Source organism: Macaca fascicularis, chromosome 7, assembly GCF_037993035.2.
Source record: "Macaca fascicularis isolate 582-1 chromosome 7, T2T-MFA8v1.1".
Lineage (NCBI taxonomy): Eukaryota > Metazoa > Chordata > Mammalia > Primates > Cercopithecidae > Macaca > Macaca fascicularis.
Genome location: NC_088381.1, coordinates 86,804,222 through 86,824,048, shown reverse-complemented (window position 1 = coordinate 86,824,048; position 19,827 = coordinate 86,804,222). Strand labels below are relative to the sequence as shown.

The window sequence follows — 19,827 nt, the reverse complement described above, 5'->3', positions numbered from 1 at the left end:
TTTATGTTAATTCCTAGTACATGGCCTGCTGTAAACACCCAGGACACCCAGGATATGGTCATTGCTCTTTGATTTTCCCCATGCCCAGTCTCAAGGGGAAGCCAGGACAATGAGAACAGCCACTTGCCATCAGGACTCACTGAAAGGGTCCCAGGGTGGGATGGTGGGAGATAAGAACCATGAGAGAAGTTTGCACAAAAGAGTTATGGGACAAAGGGCCCAAGATAGGCAGAAAAGAAAATGTTGCCAGTTGATGGGGAAGAAAGGAAGTCAGAGGGCTTAGACATTGAGGGGGACAGAACATCTCCATGTGCACTCTCATCTCTTGCAGTCAGCAAGAGGTATCCACGGGGAGGGCCCTACATCATCTGCTACCCTGAAGGATCTGGAGGTAAGTGGCTCTGGGTGGAGGTGCAGTGACCCTGCAGGCCAGCCCTCCAGCCTCCTCCCACAGCGGGGACTGGGTGTCCCTCTGCCAGCTGAGACAGCCCACACACACCCCAGCCCTAATGATTGTTCTCTCTATCTCTCCCCCCACTCCTCCTCCACCTTCTCCTCACTGCATGTGCCTCAGAGCCTGTGCCAAGAACTAGCAGTAGTCCTGGGCTCGAGGTCCATAAAAATCAGTTAACTGAATAACACCATCAAATCTTTGGTAAGAATACAGTGGGGTCCCCTGATTCCACACTGCCAATCCTGGGCTCGTTTCCCCTTGGGGTCCCGAAGAAAGGGGTTGGGGGACCCTGGTTCCAAGTACAAAATGGGAACTGGGGCACCCAGGCCTCACCTGGAGGGACCCCAGAGCATGCAGCACGGCTCTCTTTTACTGTCCTCTTTGCCGACTCTTTCCTCTCCAGATACCCCTGCTCCAGTCCTTGCTACACACACCCTGGGGTTTTTGCCTCTCGGGGAAGTGCTGGCCTGACTGGTTGTCAGGGGCCCCATATTTCTGCTGTGACTTGGTCCCTAATTTGCTGTTTGATTCTGGACAAGCCACCTCTCCTTTTTGGGTTCGTGTTTCCAGAGGAGGTAGTGAGTATCAAAGGTCTCTGTTAACTCTCAGAGCCTGAGATTTAAAGGCCCCCTTCAATGGAAATCTCAGCACCAAGGGCTCCTGTCTGTCCTTTTCCATCCTATATGTGCTGTGAAGAACCGTACCTGGTCCGTACGTGCTCAGTAAATGTTTATTAATGAACGCACTTTTCTAAATCACAAGCTGGCAGAAGGGGCGGCCTTTCTCAAACTCCATCTCTAGAGGCTTATGTTACTCTCCTCTCAAGAGATTCCAGATTCAGACTGAGTTCTATGGCTGTGGGCAAAAACCAACAAAGACCCAAATCCTCTGTCCTTGGGAGTTTCAGGAGAGTTTACTAGTTCGTGTTCCCATTATGTCTGAGAACTTTGCCTTTAAAATCCATTGCTGGCCACTGCCTACTCTTCCTGGTCTGGGGAATAGAGCTGAGGGGGCCACCGTCCGTCACCTTAATTTGACTCTCCCCAAAGAAACAACAGAAGAAACAAGTGGGACATCAGCTGGAAGTAGTAACGTGATTTCTTTGTTTCCTTGCGACATGACAGCTGGGTTTGGGGGGCACTCAGATGTAGAGGCCCCAGTCTTGTATCACCCACTCCCAGCCTGGGGAAGAAGGCTCAGATTCCACCCCATCCCCACAGGGTCCCTGATAACCTGGTTCCATGGGTGGGCCTGTCCTGGGGCATTGGTGGCATTCTGGGGGCCTGTCTCTTGCTGTGCCATCTCTGCCTCCCCCTGGTAAGAGCTCTGTCTTCCTCTTCCTATAGGAAAAGAAATCAAACAATGAGAAACAAAGCCAAAAGGGAGCTAGAGGTGAGTGGAGGCTGTGCAGTTCCCTCCTGTCCTCCGGAGAACGTTTCTTTCCTTCTTTTTCAGCACTTGCTTGGCTTTTCTCCCAAAGGTTCAAATCCAGAGATTGAACACACAGAAAGGGAAACTAAATACAGACCTATATCACATGAAACGTTCTCTCAGATACTATGAAGGTAGGAATCTGGGCACCCTGTCATCCTTCAACCTGGTACTTTGACATGTCTTTAGCGGGAGTCCTTTGGGCCCCATCTCAACTCTCTCATTACAGATGAGTCCAAGGATGTGGCCGGCTGCCTGCTACATTCATTGCAGCGTATAGCAGAGTTAGAGCAGGCTCTCTGCTGTCACCACCACACAGGAGAAGAAGGAGATCAGTGTGAGTTCAACCATTTGCCCTGTCCCCTGAGAGCCTGGCTTCACAAGTGAGCCTAAAGCTCCCTTTTGCAGGATGGAGTGTCCTGCCCAGAACGCAGCATGGCCTTTTCCCACTGCTTTTGTGTGTGGTTGTTAGAGACAGCCTGGGGCTGATTCAGCTGCTATGGGTGAGTTGAGGGGCACTGTGGGGACTGAGCACTGGACGCAGAGCTTGGAGGCCAAGCTCTTACCTGGCTGTGGTCTTGGCCAAGTCCTAGATGGGGTATTGGGTACTTGTACTGCAAAAGTACAGAAGAGTATCTTTAATATGTTACTATTTCTGTAGAGAGAGGAAACGTGTGTGTGTGAATGTGTGTGTGTGTGTGTACACACTATGATAATATACATAACACATGTCTGCAAGGGTTCATAAAAAATTCAGGAGAGAGCAACAGTGTGGCTGGGAGATACTTCCCTTCTGTACCTTCTGAGTTTTGGGCTATGCGAAGGTATCATCCTTTCAAAAAGTGGACAAAAGATTAATCTTCCCCTTCCTATCTGTGCCACCACCTCCAGCAAGAAAAATGGGCTTAGAGAATCAGATAGACCTGGGTGTTCAAATCCCAGCTCTGGCTAAGTGATCTTAGACAAGCACTTAACCTCAAATACTCCATGTTTTTTTCATCTACACAATAGAGGTAACCATAGTAACTGTCTCCTATGTTGGTTGCAAGGATTAAATGGGATTGCTAGCATGGTACCTGGTGAAGCACTCCATAAAGGTTCAAACAGTGGTAATAATAACAGTAATAACAATAGCAATATTATCTGATCTCTCTGGGCCTCCGTTAGCCAGCTGTAAATTCGATCTCTTTCCCTGTCCCTTCCAACTTGACTGAGTTCTTTTAAAAACCAGACCATGGGCTTGGAAATGTCTTGATCTTTACTGACCAAGTTGTATATTGAGCCTAGCCCTAGCCCTTTTTAGGGGGCAGTGTGTGGAATGGCCCAGGCTCCCCAGATCAAAACTTCTCACTCTTCACCATCCAGTTCTCGAGCCTCAGTAAAGCACTTATTGAGTGGCAGTTAGAGCAGTCCATACAGGAGAAGGCATGGTTGAAAGCACACCTGACATGGGTGAGGTTTTGTAGAGGGAGGGATGTGGACGGAAGATAACCCCAGGTGGTGAGGAGCAGGTGAGGACCAGTGACAGCCCTTCTTAACTTCTCTGCCCATTCTTGCAGTTGAAGGAGTCGCTTAAACAAGTCCAGCTAGAGAGAGATGAATATGCTCAACATATAAAAGGAGAGCAGTGGCAGCAGAGGATGAGGAAAATGTCACAGGAGGTGAGATCTGACTCTTCAGCCCCCCACCCTCCACCTTAGATAGGTCACTGGATCTTTCTGGGCATCTGTAAAGTGGGAATAGTACAGCTGGAGGTGGTCATGGGTCTGGGTTTTGTGGAGGTGGGGGCAGAGAGGGAGATGGTAGCCTGTCCAGCCACCAGCCCCTCTCTCCAGGGCCATTTTCCACTGTGCTTTGGGCAGGTTTGCACATTGAAGAAGGAGAAGAAGCATGATACATGTCCGGTAGAGAAGCCGGAGAGGAGCTTGTCCAAACTCAAAAACCAGAGGGCTAAGATGGGGCTGGAATGACCTAGGAGCAGGCCTGTCATCAGAGGGCCCTGGGGGTGGCTTAGAGTGCCCCAGGGATGTGGGTGGATGGAAGGGCTTTGAGGCAGAAGGAAAGAGTTCTGTGCCAGGGGATGGCAAGTCTTGTCATCTCCATGAGCCTCAATGTCCCCATCAGCAAAGAGGGCCCAGTGTCAGCCACCCACAGTGCTCTCTATCTGAAAGTGGCTTGGAAGATTGGCTACCATCTGGGTGCAGGGAAACATTTGCAGTGAGTCCAAGTTTGGGGAGCCTGAGAGGAGCTATGCACCAAGAGGAGGGTTTTTTTTTTTTTTTTTTTTTGGCAGGGGGGAGTCCAGAGTCCCTTATTGTCTGCTTCCTTTCTCAGCTGAACCCCTGCTCCCAGATCCCCCAGCAGTGCCCTCCGAGGTGGAGCTGCAGAACCTCAGGAAGCAACTGGAGAGAATGGCAGAACTCCAAGCCCAGTTGGAAAACAATCAGCGCATGAGTGTCCTGAACTGGTGGCAAAAAGAGAGGTTTCAGGAGCAGGAGAAGAGGCTTCAGCAGCTGGCCGAGCCACAGAGTGGCTTCGAGGAGCTGGTGCGTTGCCCCACCTGGGGAGCTTGCCCTCCTCCCTACCCCTCCAGGCCTTTGTTTCCCCACCTGTAAAATGGGGCAGTGTAGCCCTCATGTGAAATGTTACTTCTAAAGGCACCTGTGAGCCAGAGCTCTGCTCTGGTGGTTGTGGGAGAGAGGAAATGATTTTTCTAACCTGCCTCCACCCTTCCCGGTGCCATGGGAGGCAGACACCAAGTTCTTGGTTCTCCAGCTGCAGTGGGTGGCTGCTGATTGCTTCTGTCTGTCCAGAACAATGAGAACAAGAGCGCACTGCAGTTGGAGCAGCAGGTAAAGGAGCTGCAGGAGAAGCTGGGTGAGGTGAAGGAAACGGTAACCTCTGCCCCATCCAAGAAGGGCTGGGAAGCAAGCACCAGCCTCTGGGGAGGGGAGGTGCCAGGCCAGAGGCAGCTCCAGCCTGGGGGCAGGTGACGCCAGCACCCTTGAGGGCAGTCCTGTGACTGTTTCTTGCTTCCTGCCTTCTGACTTTTAGAGGTGGGTAGCCCTGGGCTCCTCCCAGGTCTGGACATCATCATCCCAGCTAGAGGCATGGAGCCCCCAGTCATAGGGGAAGAGACAGTGGTATAAGAGGCTCCTTATGCCAGACACGGTTGCTCGTGCCTATAATCCCAGCACTTTGGGAGGCTGAGGCAGAAGAATCACTTGAGGTCGGGAGTTTGAGATCAGCCAGGCCAACCTGGTAAAACCTCATCTCTACTAAAATTACAAAGAAAAAATAGCCGGTGGTAGTGGTGCATGCCTGTAATCCCACCTACTCAGGAGGCTGAGGCAAGAGAATCACCTGAGCCCAGGAGGTGGAGGTTGCAGTGAGCTGAGATTGCACCACTGCACTCCAGCCTGGGCCACAGAGTGACACTCTGTCTCCAAACAAAACAGAAAGACTCCTTAGATTAAAACTGGATTCCAGCCTTGGTTCCACTGGTCACCATTCAAGTACTTTGCATCTCTAAGTCTCTGTTTCTTTAACTTCAAAAGGAAGTTAGCATTCTCCTTACAGAGGAGTTGAGGATTAAATGACATAATACATGGCAAACACTAGGGATGTAGCACACTTAGCAGATGGTGGTTGGCTCCCACTGCTTTTCCACCAGTCTGTGGCCTACAGTTTAAATGGTGAGAAGAGGGTATGAGATTCGAGGCTGGGGAAGGAGGCATGGGGTTCTAGGAAAGGGAGGCCATCACTTAGGCCTGGAGCAAGGGGCCAGGGGCCTGGGCAGGCGATAGAGCCCCAGGGTCCTCGCTACCCTATTAATGGGCCCAGAATCTGGAAGCCAGCCACCACATGCCCTCATGCCCAGGGTCTTCCTGCAGGTGGAGCTGAAGAGCCAAGAGGCTCAGAGTCTGCAGCAGCAGCAGCCAGACCATTACCTGGGTCACCTGCAGCAGTACGTGGCCACCTAACAGCAGCAGGTGGCCGCCTATCAGCAGCTGACCACTGAGAAGGAGGCACTGCACAAGCAGTTACTGCAGCAGACCCAGCTAATGAACTACCTGCAGCAGCAGGAAGCTTGGGGCAAAGTGGTGGCCAAGATGGCCTGCCAAAAGTTGCAGGACACCCAGGGCAGGGAGCTGCTGAGGACGGGCAGTGAGGGGGATGACCTGGCAAACTCCGTGCCTTCTTACTCTTTCCTGGGCCCTTAGGAGCATCTGGAAGCTGCTAGGCTGCAGAACCAGCAGCTAAAGGCCCAGTTGAGCCTCATGAGGGCTCTCCCTGGAGGAAGGCATGGGAGATTGCTCAGAGGAAGAGAAGAGAGCCCAGGAGGAAGAGGGGACTGTTAGCAGCATAGGATTGAGGAGTTGGAAAAGACCTTTAGAACAGCTGGTCATTATGCTGACCCGGTGCCTGCACTAAGTTCGGCATCAATATGGTGACCACCTGGGAGCGGGGTCCACCAAGTTGCCTAAGGGTGGCTGAACTGGCCCAGGTCAGAAAGGGAGCAGGTCAGAACTCCCACACCAACCAGTAGTGGGACTGTTCCTGGGCAGTATAGCAAGATCTTGGTTCTTTGAAGTAAAAGTAAAGAACAGCAGCTTATTCCTCTCTGGGTAGGGACTGGCTCAGGGTTATACAGTGATGGTGGAGGTAGAGGTGGGCCCACAGTACCTCCCTTGTTAGGTTGTCTAAGGACCCTTTTGGCCACCCCCCACAGGAGATGGAGGAGGACATCTGGACAGTGAGGAGGAGGAGGCACCTCAGCCCATGCCGACCGTCCCGGAGGACCTGGAGAGCTGGGAGGCCATGGTGAGCCTGACTCCCCCTGCACCCATTTTTCCATCTTCTTCTGTGGTCCCTCCAAGACCCCTTTATGCTCTTGGTTTCCCTGCCTTCTGATTTTTCCGGACCCTCACCCCTTCTGGGAGCCAGTGGTCAGACACCATTTCACCTGTGACCAACAGGTGCACTCTCTGAGGCCCCAAGGGAAGGGGCTGCGCTCCACCTCTCTGCCCGTTTGTTCTGTGTATGCCCCTACAAGAATGCTCACCTCTTGCCCTCAGGTGGCATTTTTCAAGTCCGCTGGAGCCAGTGCCCAGGAGGAGCAGGCACAGTTCCGAGAGCAGGTGAAAGAGCACAGAGTGTGCTGCCAGTGCCTGGCTCACCTGGTGGCTTCTGCCCAACAGGAGCCAGACGCAGTGATCCCAGCCCCAGTGACTGGAGGCGAGTCTGTGAGTGGGGATGACCCACCAGGCCCTGCAGGAGGTCATGGAGAAGCTGGAGGTGAGTGAGTCCTGGCATGGTCCAAGAAAGGCAGGGGTGGGGCAGGTCGTTGCCAAGATGTGACACCATTATTTTGGCTCCAGAGCGGCTTTATGGACCTCCTGGAGGAGAAGACGGACCTGAGTGAGCTGGGGGAGAAACAAGAACTTCGATTCATCTAGTACTGGAAAGACAGACACCGTCAGTGAGCAGGAGGCCAGGGCATGGCAGTGGGAACTGCAGGGCCATCAGAGGGGCCTCAGCGTCTGAGCCCTGTCCTCCCACAGGAAAGTTCATCACCTTATAATAGAGCCAGGGGGTAGTGCCAAAGATGCGGCACCGGGAGGAGGGCTTCATCAGAATGGCCCAGGACAGCAAGGAGGTGAAAGTAGGGTGTGCAACATCTCTGCGGGGGTGGGGGTTGGGGGTGGGTGTGAGGGTGGGCACCGGCAGCAGCATGACAGCTGAGGACCCCTCCCTCCAGGTGAAGCTGCTGGAGCTGCAGGAGATGATGCTGTGGCTTGTGGTGACTACAACAAGGAGCACAGCAAATTCCTGGCCAGTGCCCAGAACCCTGCTGATGAGCCCAGTCCAGGAGCCCCAGCCCCCCAGGAGCTTGGGGCTGCCAACAAGCATGGTGGTGAGTAGAGTCCTCAGGCAGGATGGGCAGGCAGGGGCAGGGGAGGCTCGCACTGTGCTCAGATCCCCTCCTCCCTCTCCCCAAAGATCTTTGTGAGGTGAGCCTCACCGACAGCGTGGAGCCTGCGCAAGGAGAGGCCAGGGACGGTTCTCCCCATGGCAACCGTACTTCACAGCCAATCGTGCAGGACCACCAGGAGCACCCAGGCTTGGGCTTTTGCTGGACTTGGCTGCTGAGAAGAAGGAGATAAACATCACCATCATCAGAGCTGGTCAAGAAATTTTACAAAAGGAAACAAAGTTATGGGGTTAATTCCCTATACCATTCATTTACTTCATTTGAATGTTAGAGACACTCATGATTATTTGTGTTTCTAATTTATAGTTTAAGTTTATTTGTAAAAAGTTAAAGGAGAGTGGGTCTCAGTGGCTTTCACTGATGTTCACTCTGGCATCCTTTAGCATTTTTCTTTTTTAATTTCATAATTTTAGGTCATTAGCATGCATATCGAGTTTGCCCTTACATGGTGGGAGGTCAAACACACAAAGACCCACTGTTTGCACAAAACTATTGTTGCTGGTTTGGAATAGCCTGCCATGCTTTTTTAATGTTATTGCAGCACGTATATTCATTACAGAATTTAATTTGCTTATGTTCTGCTATTGTTTGACCTAATCTTAGTCACAGTGAGCCCTTCATTAGCTCAATATGTGGTTTGCCCTCAAGTGTGCACTGTTTATTACTTTGTAATATGCCACTGTGAGTACTGACATTTAGAGTTGTTTAAAGGCCGGGAACTGGAAACAGCCTTTCCCCCATTTTCTGTGTATTGATGATGGGAGTAATAACATTTTGGGGGAGCTTTTTAAATCTCACAGAAGAGGAAAGTGGCCTGCTCTGGCAGGTGTGTGCGGGATAGAGTGTGTTTCATTTGTTCCGGTACCAAGAATGAGCGCTGTACTATGGTAGTTCCCTCAGGATTTGTGTGTGCTCTGGGCTCATGAAGATGTTGCACCATGAGCTGCAGCAGTTGTGCTCTTTCTTGATGACCTAAAAAGGGATTATTTCTGAGGAATGAAAGGCTCCCATCATTGACTGTGGATGTGGAAAACCTTTCCTAGCTTAGAGCATTTGTATCTATAATACATTTAAAAGAGTTCATGTTACCTGTTTTAATCACATGACTACATGTCCCAGTACACAAAAGGGCATTGGTTGGCATTCTTCTTAATGTATTTAGTAAAGATCATAAGAAATCCTCTGAGAGTTTAAATGTCCCTGGAACAGGTATACAGACTCTAGTCAAGGATGAATTAGAGTGAAGGAAAGCTGTGTGACACCTGGCATTCCTCTCTGTTCACAGAGCGTCTTTGAGGCTTGAAGATTGATTTTACCATCTAGATCTCTCTGGCTAATACTTATTCTTCAACCACCTTGGTTACTCTGACATAGGAATTTACTTCTTTTCCTTTAGTGGAAAACATTTTAAAAAATAATAACAAACATTATTATAAACTAATATGTGTGAGAGTACTTAGTTAAAACAAAAAGAAGTTTTAATAGACAGTATTATACTATCTTTGAAAGTCAAGGAGAAGTTTATGCAACTTAAAATGTTTACAAACTGCAGTGCAATCTACTGTTTGTGAATGTCAATGTATTATCAGGAAACATGTCTATACAATCACAGAGTTATATTTCCTCACAAACTTCTTTACGAAGGGTGAACTATGTCCTGTTCTTGAGTTTTATTTTCTGAACTTGCCACTTTTGCCTTCTTTGAGTTCAGTTTAAAGACAGTTACTTTAAGTCCATTTTAAACCCTCGGACTGGAATTGTATCACTGTTAATTAGCCACATTATTTGGTCTAATGTTTTTTCTTTATCATTCTGAAACTGGCTTTATCCAATACATTGATAAATTATTTCAAAGGTACTTTTATCATTGAAATCACTTCACTTTTACCCTGATAAATATCAATGACTAGGAATGACCTTCAGATAGCATTTAGCATCTGTAACCAATCTGACAATAATGTGTTCATCAGCTGCCTATGGATTAAATCACATACTGGCATATTTAAGCTGAATGTCAGTCTGGAAAATAAATTTACCATATTAACTGAAATATCACTCTTTGTGTAGGCATTTGTCGTATATTTAAGAGAAAGCTAAAAGCAATGGAAATTGTATGACAATAACTTAAGTCTTTCTTCAAAGTGCATGCAGTCTTTTGTGATACCTCATTCAGCCAAGTATTTGTGCTCTACCTCATTCAGTATAAGGTCACTTTTGATTTGCTTAGAAGGCAACATTGGAAGGTTAGAGTTTATCAGAAACATAGAATTTTTAAATGTGAGTTCAACAGAATAAATTTGAATTTCTGTAGGAAGAATCAAAACACCTATTTGAAGATTGCAATATATAATAATTATTTTTAAAGTATTTGATTAAACCTGCGAGGTTTTCCAGAAATGGAAAAAAAAATAGTTCTAAAAGCAAAGATGATTTTTAGAAAATTTGAAAATGTAAATCAGCCCTATCCATAATATAGTTTCTCTAAAACTTTACCTTAGTCATTTAAAAATATATAACTATTTAAAAAGTAACTGCTATCTTAACGTTCTGAAATAAGTTGAAACATTTTAAAATATGAATGCTGTAATTTAAAAGAAATGGTGGGAAGGAAAAGTAGAGAAAGAAGTGCCAATTCCAGTCCAAAGCTTTAGTTGCCAAGTTTTCTTAGAATAAACTTTACCAATTTATGAATTATTGTAAACAGAATGTATAATGGAAATACTGAAAAACTTTTGCCTAAAGTGGCATTATTGACTGCTGGTGTGATGCTACTGTAATGTAATAAGCTATTAAATTGTTGCAAAGTGCTGTTTTTGCCTAAAAATTTTATTTTGTGTGTCTTGAAAACTATAGTATTAAACGTATTGATATTGAGCAAACACTGGCCATGTTTGGCATGAGATACCCTTTCATTTTTGCAAAACTGTAATATAACTATGCAAGTGTTTATTAAAAGAACACAAAAAAGTTATGGGATTAAAAAAGTTATGGGGTAAAAAAGTTATGGGATTAAAAAGTGTTAAAAAGTTGTGGCAAAAAAAGTAGAAAATGTTTTATGAAAAGTTACAAAAAAAGTTATGAAAAAGAAGTCACGGGATTTTTGAAAAAGTCATGGGATAAAAATAAAAATTAAAAGCAGGCCCCTGTCAGCAAAGCCTGGAGAAGTGGGGCTGGAGTCTCCACCGCCACCATGTCCCTACCACCCCTTCCCAGTCACCCCGTTACAATTAGGGTAGCAACACACGACCTCTGTCTAATGGGGAAAGACAAACAGACCCTTTGCCACCTTGACCAGGGTTGAGTCCTTAAATTTCTGAATGATGATGATTGTTATTTAAGAGCCAGAGGCTGGTGGAGTTGGTTTGTTCGGAGGAAGCCTGATGGCCTCCTTACTCTCACCATAGCAAGTTTTCCCTCAGGGGGTCTCTCATCTTCCTATTCAGAGAGGTAGCTGAGGCAGGACAGTGGGGCAAACTGTGGACCAAGTGAGGGCACAGGCTGCTGGGGTGGCCCCCTTCCCCGATGTACATATTGTGTCTGCGTAATGTTTTGTATATTCCAGAGGGTAGAGCCACTCCTGTATCGTACCTAGCAGAGGTTGGAGCTGGCACATGGGGAGGAGGGTCTAATAATTATTTGTGGCTAGAAAACTTATTTATTGCTGGCATAGGACAGAGGAAGGAGGCGGGAAGGGGGTTGTGGCTCCCTGGTGATTCGACTCCTGTTTACTTTGCTTTTTATTTGGAATAAATGGATTTAGTCATACCGCTCAGCCTGGTGTGTTCCCATTTCCCTCACTGGGTCCTGGAGTTTGTGCCACTGAAGGAGGAGTCCCAGTGTCTGAACATGTCCAGCTGGGCTGTTGTGGACCTTTCAGGCGTGTTACCTGTATGCTGCCTGGTGTCACCTAGGGGATTTCACCGGGACTACCATGGCACCTAGGGGGCACAGTCCGGCCCTGACAGACAACAGGCTCAGAAGCCTGATCTAGCCATGGCCGGGAAGACAGGTACCAGCACCTAAGGGCACTGACCTCCACCCACCCCAGGCATCTTCCGTTCCATCCCCTCGCCTCCCTCGCCTGTCTGCACCTGGTGGCCTGTTCCATCTGTCCCTCCAGAGTGTCCGCTGGCTGCCTCACAGGCTCCCTCCAGGCTGAGTTCATGGCCCTGCCCCCTGTTGGCCAGAGCCGGCTTCACAGGATAAGAGCCAGCTAAGCTCCAGGGGCTTTCCAGGAAGTGTCCCTTAAGGGTATGGCCTTTTCACCGCTCCCAAAAGCACCCTAGAAATGGCTTGGCCTTTCCCTTCCTCTGAGCTCCACAGAGAACGCAGTCAGCAGAGGACACATTTCCCCGTCGTCCAGAAATGGGTTTGATTCTCAGCCGAGGGACAGCAGGACTGGTAGAGACTGTCAAGCCACACAGAGGCCTGCACAGGGAGGGATGGCAGGGGCTGGCTGTCCATAGGTCGGGCAGGACAGGGAGGTTCTCTGGAGGTGGTGCACTTTGGAGGGGCAATGTCAGGGGACAGCTTTCTCTTGTTGGGCCACAAGAGTCCAAAAGGACAGCACGGTGACTGATTCCCAGCACTAGAGGCGAGATGGTCAGTCACATGTAGGTGTACGTGTGTGTGTGTGTATATATATATTTATATTATAGGTATTTATACATATTTATATAGATGTGTGTGTGTGTGTGTGTATATATATATATATAGGTATTTATAGATATTTATAGACCAGGGCAGGGGCGTACCACAGAGTGGGCACAAGTTTTCAGCAATGGTCACACCTGGATGTGTCCGCTCACCACTACAACAGACTAAGTCACAGATGTAGGGGGCTGGCTTTGGGGCTGGGGGAGCCACTGTCGAGTCACAGAACAGCCACTCAGGCAGGCTTGGAAAGGGAGGCTTCTGAGAAGAGGAGGGATCTGTTTAGAGGTCAAAGAGGTGCCTGGGCTCTGAGGATGGGATGGACTTGCCGGACCCGATCGGCTGGCAGTTGGAGAGAAAGCAGAGAGAAAACAGGAGAGAGAAAAGTGAGCAGAGAGCTGGTGAGGTAAGTGCAGAGCACAGGTGTGCCACAGCAGCTGTGGGAGGGTTGGGGAGGGGAGGGCGCAGGTGCGGGTGTGGCAAGCTTCCTGGAAAAGAGGGGCTGAAGGGGAGAGGGAAGGAAGATGGAGGGAGGAGCCGGAGCTTCACAGGTAGTGCCTGGGAGCTGCAGCGGCCCTCCCCACCCCACGCACGCTGGCCTCTTCCACAGCACCCAGGCAGTGCACCCACCGTTCAGACCAGTGCTCAGCCCATCGGGCTTCCCTCTTCTCTGGTCACCCTGTCTTCCAACCCACTGGCCCTGGGCCACCTCTCGCATTTGGGAGCCCAACGCAGCAGCCACAAGGCCTGATAGAGAAGGAACACTGCTTGCACCAGGACTATGAAGCTAAAAGGGATGGATGGCTGGGGTGATCGCTGGAGCCCCCTCTGGGCAGTCAGAAAGCCCAGGACCCTCTGAAAGGACCCTGGGGAAGGCAGGGAGGGCAGGCAGCCGGATGCCACTGGCTATAGACTTATAAGTCTAAGAGGGGAGCCTCAGCTTGTTGGGGGTTGCAGGTTGCATAAGTGAGGCTGGGCCCTTCCTGCTGGGAAAAGCAGAAGAGGGAGATTCCATGGCAAGGGAGGTGGGCGGGCTTGCTGGGCGGAGCTCAGCCGGGCCAGCAGGCACTGTGGTCCCCTTGGCTGAATAGCAGAGGCGACCTCTAGGAGCAACAGGCCAAGGTGCGTGACTCTGCTGGCTGGCGGTAGTGCATCAGAGGGGGCCAGGGACCCTGCCTTCAGTCACAAGCTAGCAGCTATGATGGTACCTGGGAGGGAGAGAAGGGGGCTGTGTGTCCCTGCCTGGCCTGTGAGGTGTGTTGTGGGTTGATCATGTGTATGGGACTCTCGAGGTTTTATCCTCAATCACCACTGAATTGCCGACAGATAGAAGAGGTGAGACCCTGACTATCACCCCTGCTCTGCAGTGGATTTGGCTCTCAGCACTCCCAGGCTGGGAGCTGGATGGCCTCCCCTGGCAGCATGACTCAGACTGCACAACAAGTACGGTGTGCCCAGGATGACATTCCTAGGCCTCTGGCCACCTCAGAGTACAGCCCCACACACAAGCCTCTCCAAGCTCTCAGCCCTTACACCATAAACCACGAGCTCTCTGATGGCTCCAGAGAACACCCATGTCTTCCAGCTTGGGCACAGAGCCTGTTCCCAGAGCCCGCAGGCTCAGCCATGGAGGTTGGGGAGTTTTGGGGCCGTGGGAGCCAGCCCTGGTACCTGCATCTGGCAAGGATGCTCTGCACCTGCAGCCAGGAGTCGTCCACAGGCCCCCGTGGGTGTGCTGATGGTGGTCGCATTGACGTAGTTGATGATGCTGACCTCCTCCTTCAGCACATGGTGCATGTGCAGCATCTCATCGCGCCGCTGTGCCTGCTCTGCTGACTCCTCCATCAGCATGTTCTGGTCCCCACGCGAGTACAGGTGGGACAGCAGCTCCGAGAAGATGAACTCCTCCATCTGAGAGTGGGCAAAGAGGGAAGGAGTTTGGGACCTGATGCCTGTGCTGCCCTGGCCTCCCGCCGGTCCCTGCTGGGACTGTGCCCTGAGTATGCCTCTTCAGATGCGGCTTTTACACCACTTGGACTGAAAGATCTGCCTCCCCACTGCCCTTTTCTCACTCAGATAGGGACACTGAGGTCCAGAGGAAAAGTCACTTGTCCAAGGTCACAGATCTGGGAGGGGACCCTGGACCTATCATGCCACCATGACACCTGTCTACTTAGTTTTGTTTTTGTTGTTGTTGTTGTTGATTTTTTTTGGAAATAGGATCTCGCTCTGTTGCTAGGCTGGAGTACAGTGGGCGAAATCACAGCTCACTGCAGCCTCAATCTCTTGGGCTCAAAGTGATCCTCCAATGTCAGCCTGTCGAGTAGCTAGGACTATAGGCACGTGCCACCACCAAGCCCAGCTATTTTTAAAATTTTTGTGTAGAGACCAGGTCTCACTATGTTGCCCAGGCTGGTCTTGAACTCCAGGGCTCAAGCTATCCTCCCGCCATGGCCTCCCAAAGTGCTGGGATTACAGGCATGGGCCACTGACCTCAGTCCCATGTTATATTTCTATAAGACAGCTCTGGTCTGGACCATGCCTCCCTCCCTGAACCTGGTCCCATAGGGCTGGTTGACATCTTCCCCAGGCCAACATGGCCACCAGCATCTCCAGTGCCACAGGAGGCCCCAGGGGGCAGTGCATGCACATTGTTGATTATGATGTGCATGATGGTCTTGGGCATGACATCAACCATGAGGTCCCATACAGTCTTGTTGACAATGGCCATGTAGGAGTCCACCAGGTTCTGGGTGTTTTCCATTTGCTGCTCCAGTTGTGGGTCCATGGAGTGCATGAAGCTGTTGGAGCCATTCTTCTTGGCCTTGCTGTCCTGTCATGGAGAACACAAGGGCATCAGGGTGGCCAGGCCATGCAGCCAGGCTCCAGGAATCCCTAGGATCTCAGCCCCTCCAGGGTACCTGGAACATTGAGGCACAGAGAGAAGCAACTGGCCTGAACACACACCCAGCTCCCCACATGCTGTAGACAGTTTCAGGACTCTACTTCTCAGGACCCCAGACTCCCCCTAATTCAAGTGTCCTCTTAGTTGTGACTCTAGTGCCTAGAATTTGCCTCAAGTTACCAATCCATAAATTGGAAAAGAACATCTCCAGGTCCCTTGCTTGAAGACCTGGTCAGAGCTTGTGCCAGGCTGCAGACGCCTGGCAGGAGGCAAGAAAAGGGCATACTCACTTTCCCCTTGTCCTGGGAGGCCCACACACCAACACTGCCACCCCCGCTGCCACCAGGGAACATAGCAAAGTAGACACACAAACAGCGAGAAAAATGGGAAGTGTTGGGTGAACCTGGGACACTGCACCCCAACTTTAATGTGTTGTTGAATTCAATTAGCTAATATTTTGTTGAGGATTTTTGCATCAATATTCATCAGTGATACTGGCCTGTAGTTTTCTTTTTTGGATGTATCTTTGGTTTTGGTATCAGGATAATACTAGCCTTGTAGAATGAGTTTGGAAGTATTCCGTCTTTCTCTATTTTTGGAATCGTTTGGGTAAGATTGGTATTAGTTCTTCTTTAAATGTTTGCTAGAATTCAGCAGTGAATCATTAGGTCCCAGGTTTTTCTTTGCTGGGAGACTTTTTATTACTGCTTCGATCCCATTACTTGTTATTGATCTGTTCAGGTTTTGGATTTCATCCTGGTTCAATCTTGGTAGTCTGGATGTGTCCAGAAATTTACCCATTTTTAGTAGGTTTTCCTATTTCTTTACATACGGTTGCTGGTAATAGCCACTAGTGATCTTTGAGTTTTTTTTTTTTTTTTTTTGCTGTTGTTTTGTTTTGTTTTGTTTTGTTTTGAGACTCACTCTATCACCCAGGCTGGAGTGCAGTGGCATGATCTCAGCTCACTGCAAGCTCCACCCCCCAGGTTCATGCCATTCTCCTGCCTCAGCCTCCTAAGTAGCTGGGATTACAGGCGTGCACCAGCACGCCCAGCTAATTTTTGTATTTTTAGTAGAGATGTCATTTCACCATGTTGATCAGGCTGGTCTTGAACTCCTGACCTCGTGAGCTGCCCATCTCGGCCCCCCAAAGTGCTGGGATTACAGGCGTAAGACACCGCTCCCGGCCCATATTTTGTTTTTAAATTTTGCTTATTTATTTATATATTTATTTATTTATTTATTTAGAGACAGGATCTCATTCTGTTGCCCAGGCTGGAGTACAGCAGTGCAATCATGATTCACTGTAACCTTAAACACCTAAACTCAAGAGATCCTCCCACCTCAGCCTCATGAGTAGCTGGGACTACAAGCCTGCACCACCACATCTGGCTAATTTTTCTAGTTTTTGTAGAGACAGGGTTTTGCTATGTTGCTGAGGCTGGTCTTGAACTCCTGGCCTCAAGCAATCCTCCTACCTTGGCCTCCCAAAGTGCTGGGAGTACAGGCATGTGCCACCATGCCTGGCCTATATACACATTTTCTTTTCTAAGTTATATAAAGTATGCTGCATGCATCCTTCTAGAATTTGTTTTCTTCACTTAATATTATATTGCTAAGATTCTTATTGTTGTTTATAGCTGGCGTTCATTCTTTTTGACTGCTTGTGACCTCACCAGAAGATAGAGATCCTGAGATCTCTTAAGAACTGCTGCTGGGAGTATACACTGGTATGACCACTTTGGAAAACAGTTTGGCTCCCTCTCATAAGGTTAAATATTCACACTCCTCCCAGCCCATCAATTCTACTCTATATCCAAGAGAAATTCTTGCCTATATAAAACAGGGTATGTGGACAAGGGATGTTCCTAACAGCTCTGTTCAAAATAACAAAAACCTTTTGCCCATCAACTGGAGAGTAGGTGACTAAATTTTGCTTTTTATTCCCTTTGATTTCCTGTAGTCTTATGATGCAAGTGGCTTTCCTATGACTAGCTTGGGGAGGGGGATACTCCTGGCAATCTGTGGTGGCAGTCCTGCTCAGCCCTAGGGCAATCAGTGCTGACCAAACCAAGAGTAAATAGAACAAGGTGCCCCACTGAGCCAATGCCTTGGGTCCCTGGAGGTTCAGGCTTGTACCTGTAGGAAATAGCCATCATACACATCAGTCTCTTCAAATGCTTCTGTCACTGGGCTGAGTCCAAAGGACACTCTCTCCCAAAACATTACAAAGCTTATTGGGGCTACCATTTATCGAGCATTTATCATGTGCCTGATCATGTACTAATGTATTAATTGCATGCATTATTTTATTATTTTATTTATTTATTTATTCATTTATTTAAGATAGGTTCTCTCTCTGTTGCCTGGACAGTTGTACGATCACAGCTCACTGCAGCCTCAAACTCCTGGGCTCAAGTAGTCTCACCTCAGCCTCCCGAGTAGCTGGGACTACAGGCATAAGCCACGAAGTCCAGCTAATTTTTTAAGAAACATTTTCGTAGAAATATGTCTGGCTTTGTTGCCTAGGCTAGTCTCGAACTCCCGGCTTCAAGTGATCCTCCTCCTTCAGCCTTACTATTGCATTTAATCTTCACCATCACCCTATAAGACTGCCTGGGGGTAGGTGCTCCACACAGTAGCAATGTAGCAACCTCCACTCATAGGTGACAACAAGACTCAGTGTAGTCAAGCAACTTCTCAAAGGCCACACAGCTGGAGGGTAGCTGAGCCAGGATGAAGACCTAGGACTCTAAAGCTGGTATGCCAGTAAATGAGAAAATCTCTGGGGGTTCAGGATAGCTTCCTCCCAAGAAATCTTTCTCCAAAAGTTCTAAAAACAATGACAGATCCATCTTTCATAAAGCTAACAAAACTAGCGCCCCTTCATTTTGGCGGGGGGGGGGGGAGGTAAAGGTTAGCTAAGTTCCAGGGCTTCCCATTTTAATCCTACATATTTATAAGGCAACTGCCAGGACAGCACCCCAAACCTGAAGAACCATGCACTGCTATCTCTGTGGGCATGGCGTGTCCATGGATTAAAGATTTTCCAATGTGTGGTTACAGGCCAGTGGCATTATCCTCAGTCACAGGTTAAAGGGCAGCTAGGCCTGGCCTGCTAGGCACCACCGTGAGAATCCGCTGAGCTTTCCAACTAGTTTATCTTTTGTTTGCAATGAAAGATGCCCTGAAAAGAAGGGGTGTGGGTGGGAAGAGTTCTGATTTGAGGTCCCCTGATCCGGGCATGATCTCCTTCCCCAGTCGCAGGAATCAGCAGACTCCATCTATAAACACAGGATCAAGCTATGTCCCCCAGACCCCTCTTTCAACCAGGTGCCATCCTCTGCTTCTCTTCCATAGACAGCCTAGAGCTGCCAGCATTCCCTTAGGATCTGTGCCTTCGGGCCTGGCTTAATTTTTTCTTCTCCAAAGAGCCATCTGTAGGGCCAGACGCCGGCAAAGCCTAACTCATTACTGGATGCCGGTTCCTTTGCCTGACTTTCAGTGATTCCTACCTTACCCTGGGGTTTTGTGTTTCTTGTCTCAACAGTAACATTTCTCATTCCTCACAAGTTGAATTGCTCACTCCAGCCAACTGAAGCATGCTCTTCTTGACACAGCTAGCTCTAGGCACATGGTTGGTGCAAAAAAAAAGAAAAAAAAAGAGCATTATGTCAATTTTATTGATCAACAAAAGTGATGGCTCCACTGCCAAGTCAAGTTGATAGTGCCTGGGCCTCTGAGTTCAAGAACCTTCTAGTCAAAAGGCTCTGAGCTGAAATATGAGCATGCACACATGCATCTCTCTCAGTCTGGTGAGATAATTTGGATACTTGGTTATCCTTGAGCATTTTCCTGACTCATTAATGCACATGTAGCCAACACAATAATAATCATAGCTAATAACGGCTAAAGCTGAGGACTTTCCTGAGCCAGGCAGTGGCTTCAAAAACTTTAGTTTTCATGTAGACTCTGATTGAATAATTTCTGTTTTTCAGATCAAGAAACTGAAACTATCACATTTGGGAATACGTTTAAAGAAAAAAAAAGAAATTGAGGCTTAAAGCTGTCAAGTATTTCACAACCAGCAAGTGGCTAAGTTGGAACTTGAACCCAGGCAGTCTAGCCCCGGGATCCTGTGCCCTTACCCAGTATCCAGTGTTGGCTACACAAAACTAACGTATACACATCTTCAACTATAGTTTAAGCGGATGACATATTTTTCACTATACCTTATGTAAGTGACTTTCAATTTGGGGGTATTCTACTTAATCTATTCAGCTGGATATTAACTGAGAACAAATAGAAACTAATGAACTCTGAAAAACATAAAACATGAGCAACATGATGTCACTGCAAGACAAAACAGCATATACCTTCTTATGACTG

The 19,827-nt window shown here is 48.6% G+C and overlaps 1 protein-coding gene across 1 annotated transcript; it reads left to right on the top strand.

Annotated features, from left to right (window-relative positions):
• The first annotated feature begins 240 nt into the window (after positions 1–240).
• On the top strand, positions 241–8,879 carry LOC102137289 (golgin subfamily A member 8A-like). Its single transcript, XM_045396077.2, is given in 18 exon segments — positions 241–317; positions 364–655; positions 1,504–1,542; positions 1,801–1,823; positions 1,825–1,846; positions 1,935–2,019; positions 2,115–2,187; positions 2,189–2,222; positions 3,251–3,337; positions 3,445–3,546; positions 3,748–3,831; positions 4,216–4,431; positions 4,699–4,783; positions 7,073–7,131; positions 7,267–7,367; positions 7,450–7,550; positions 7,647–7,802; positions 7,889–8,879. Coding segments are annotated over 18 exon segments (1,800 nt in total). The 3' UTR covers positions 8,053–8,879.
• Positions 8,880–19,827: the final 10,948 nt, after the last annotated feature.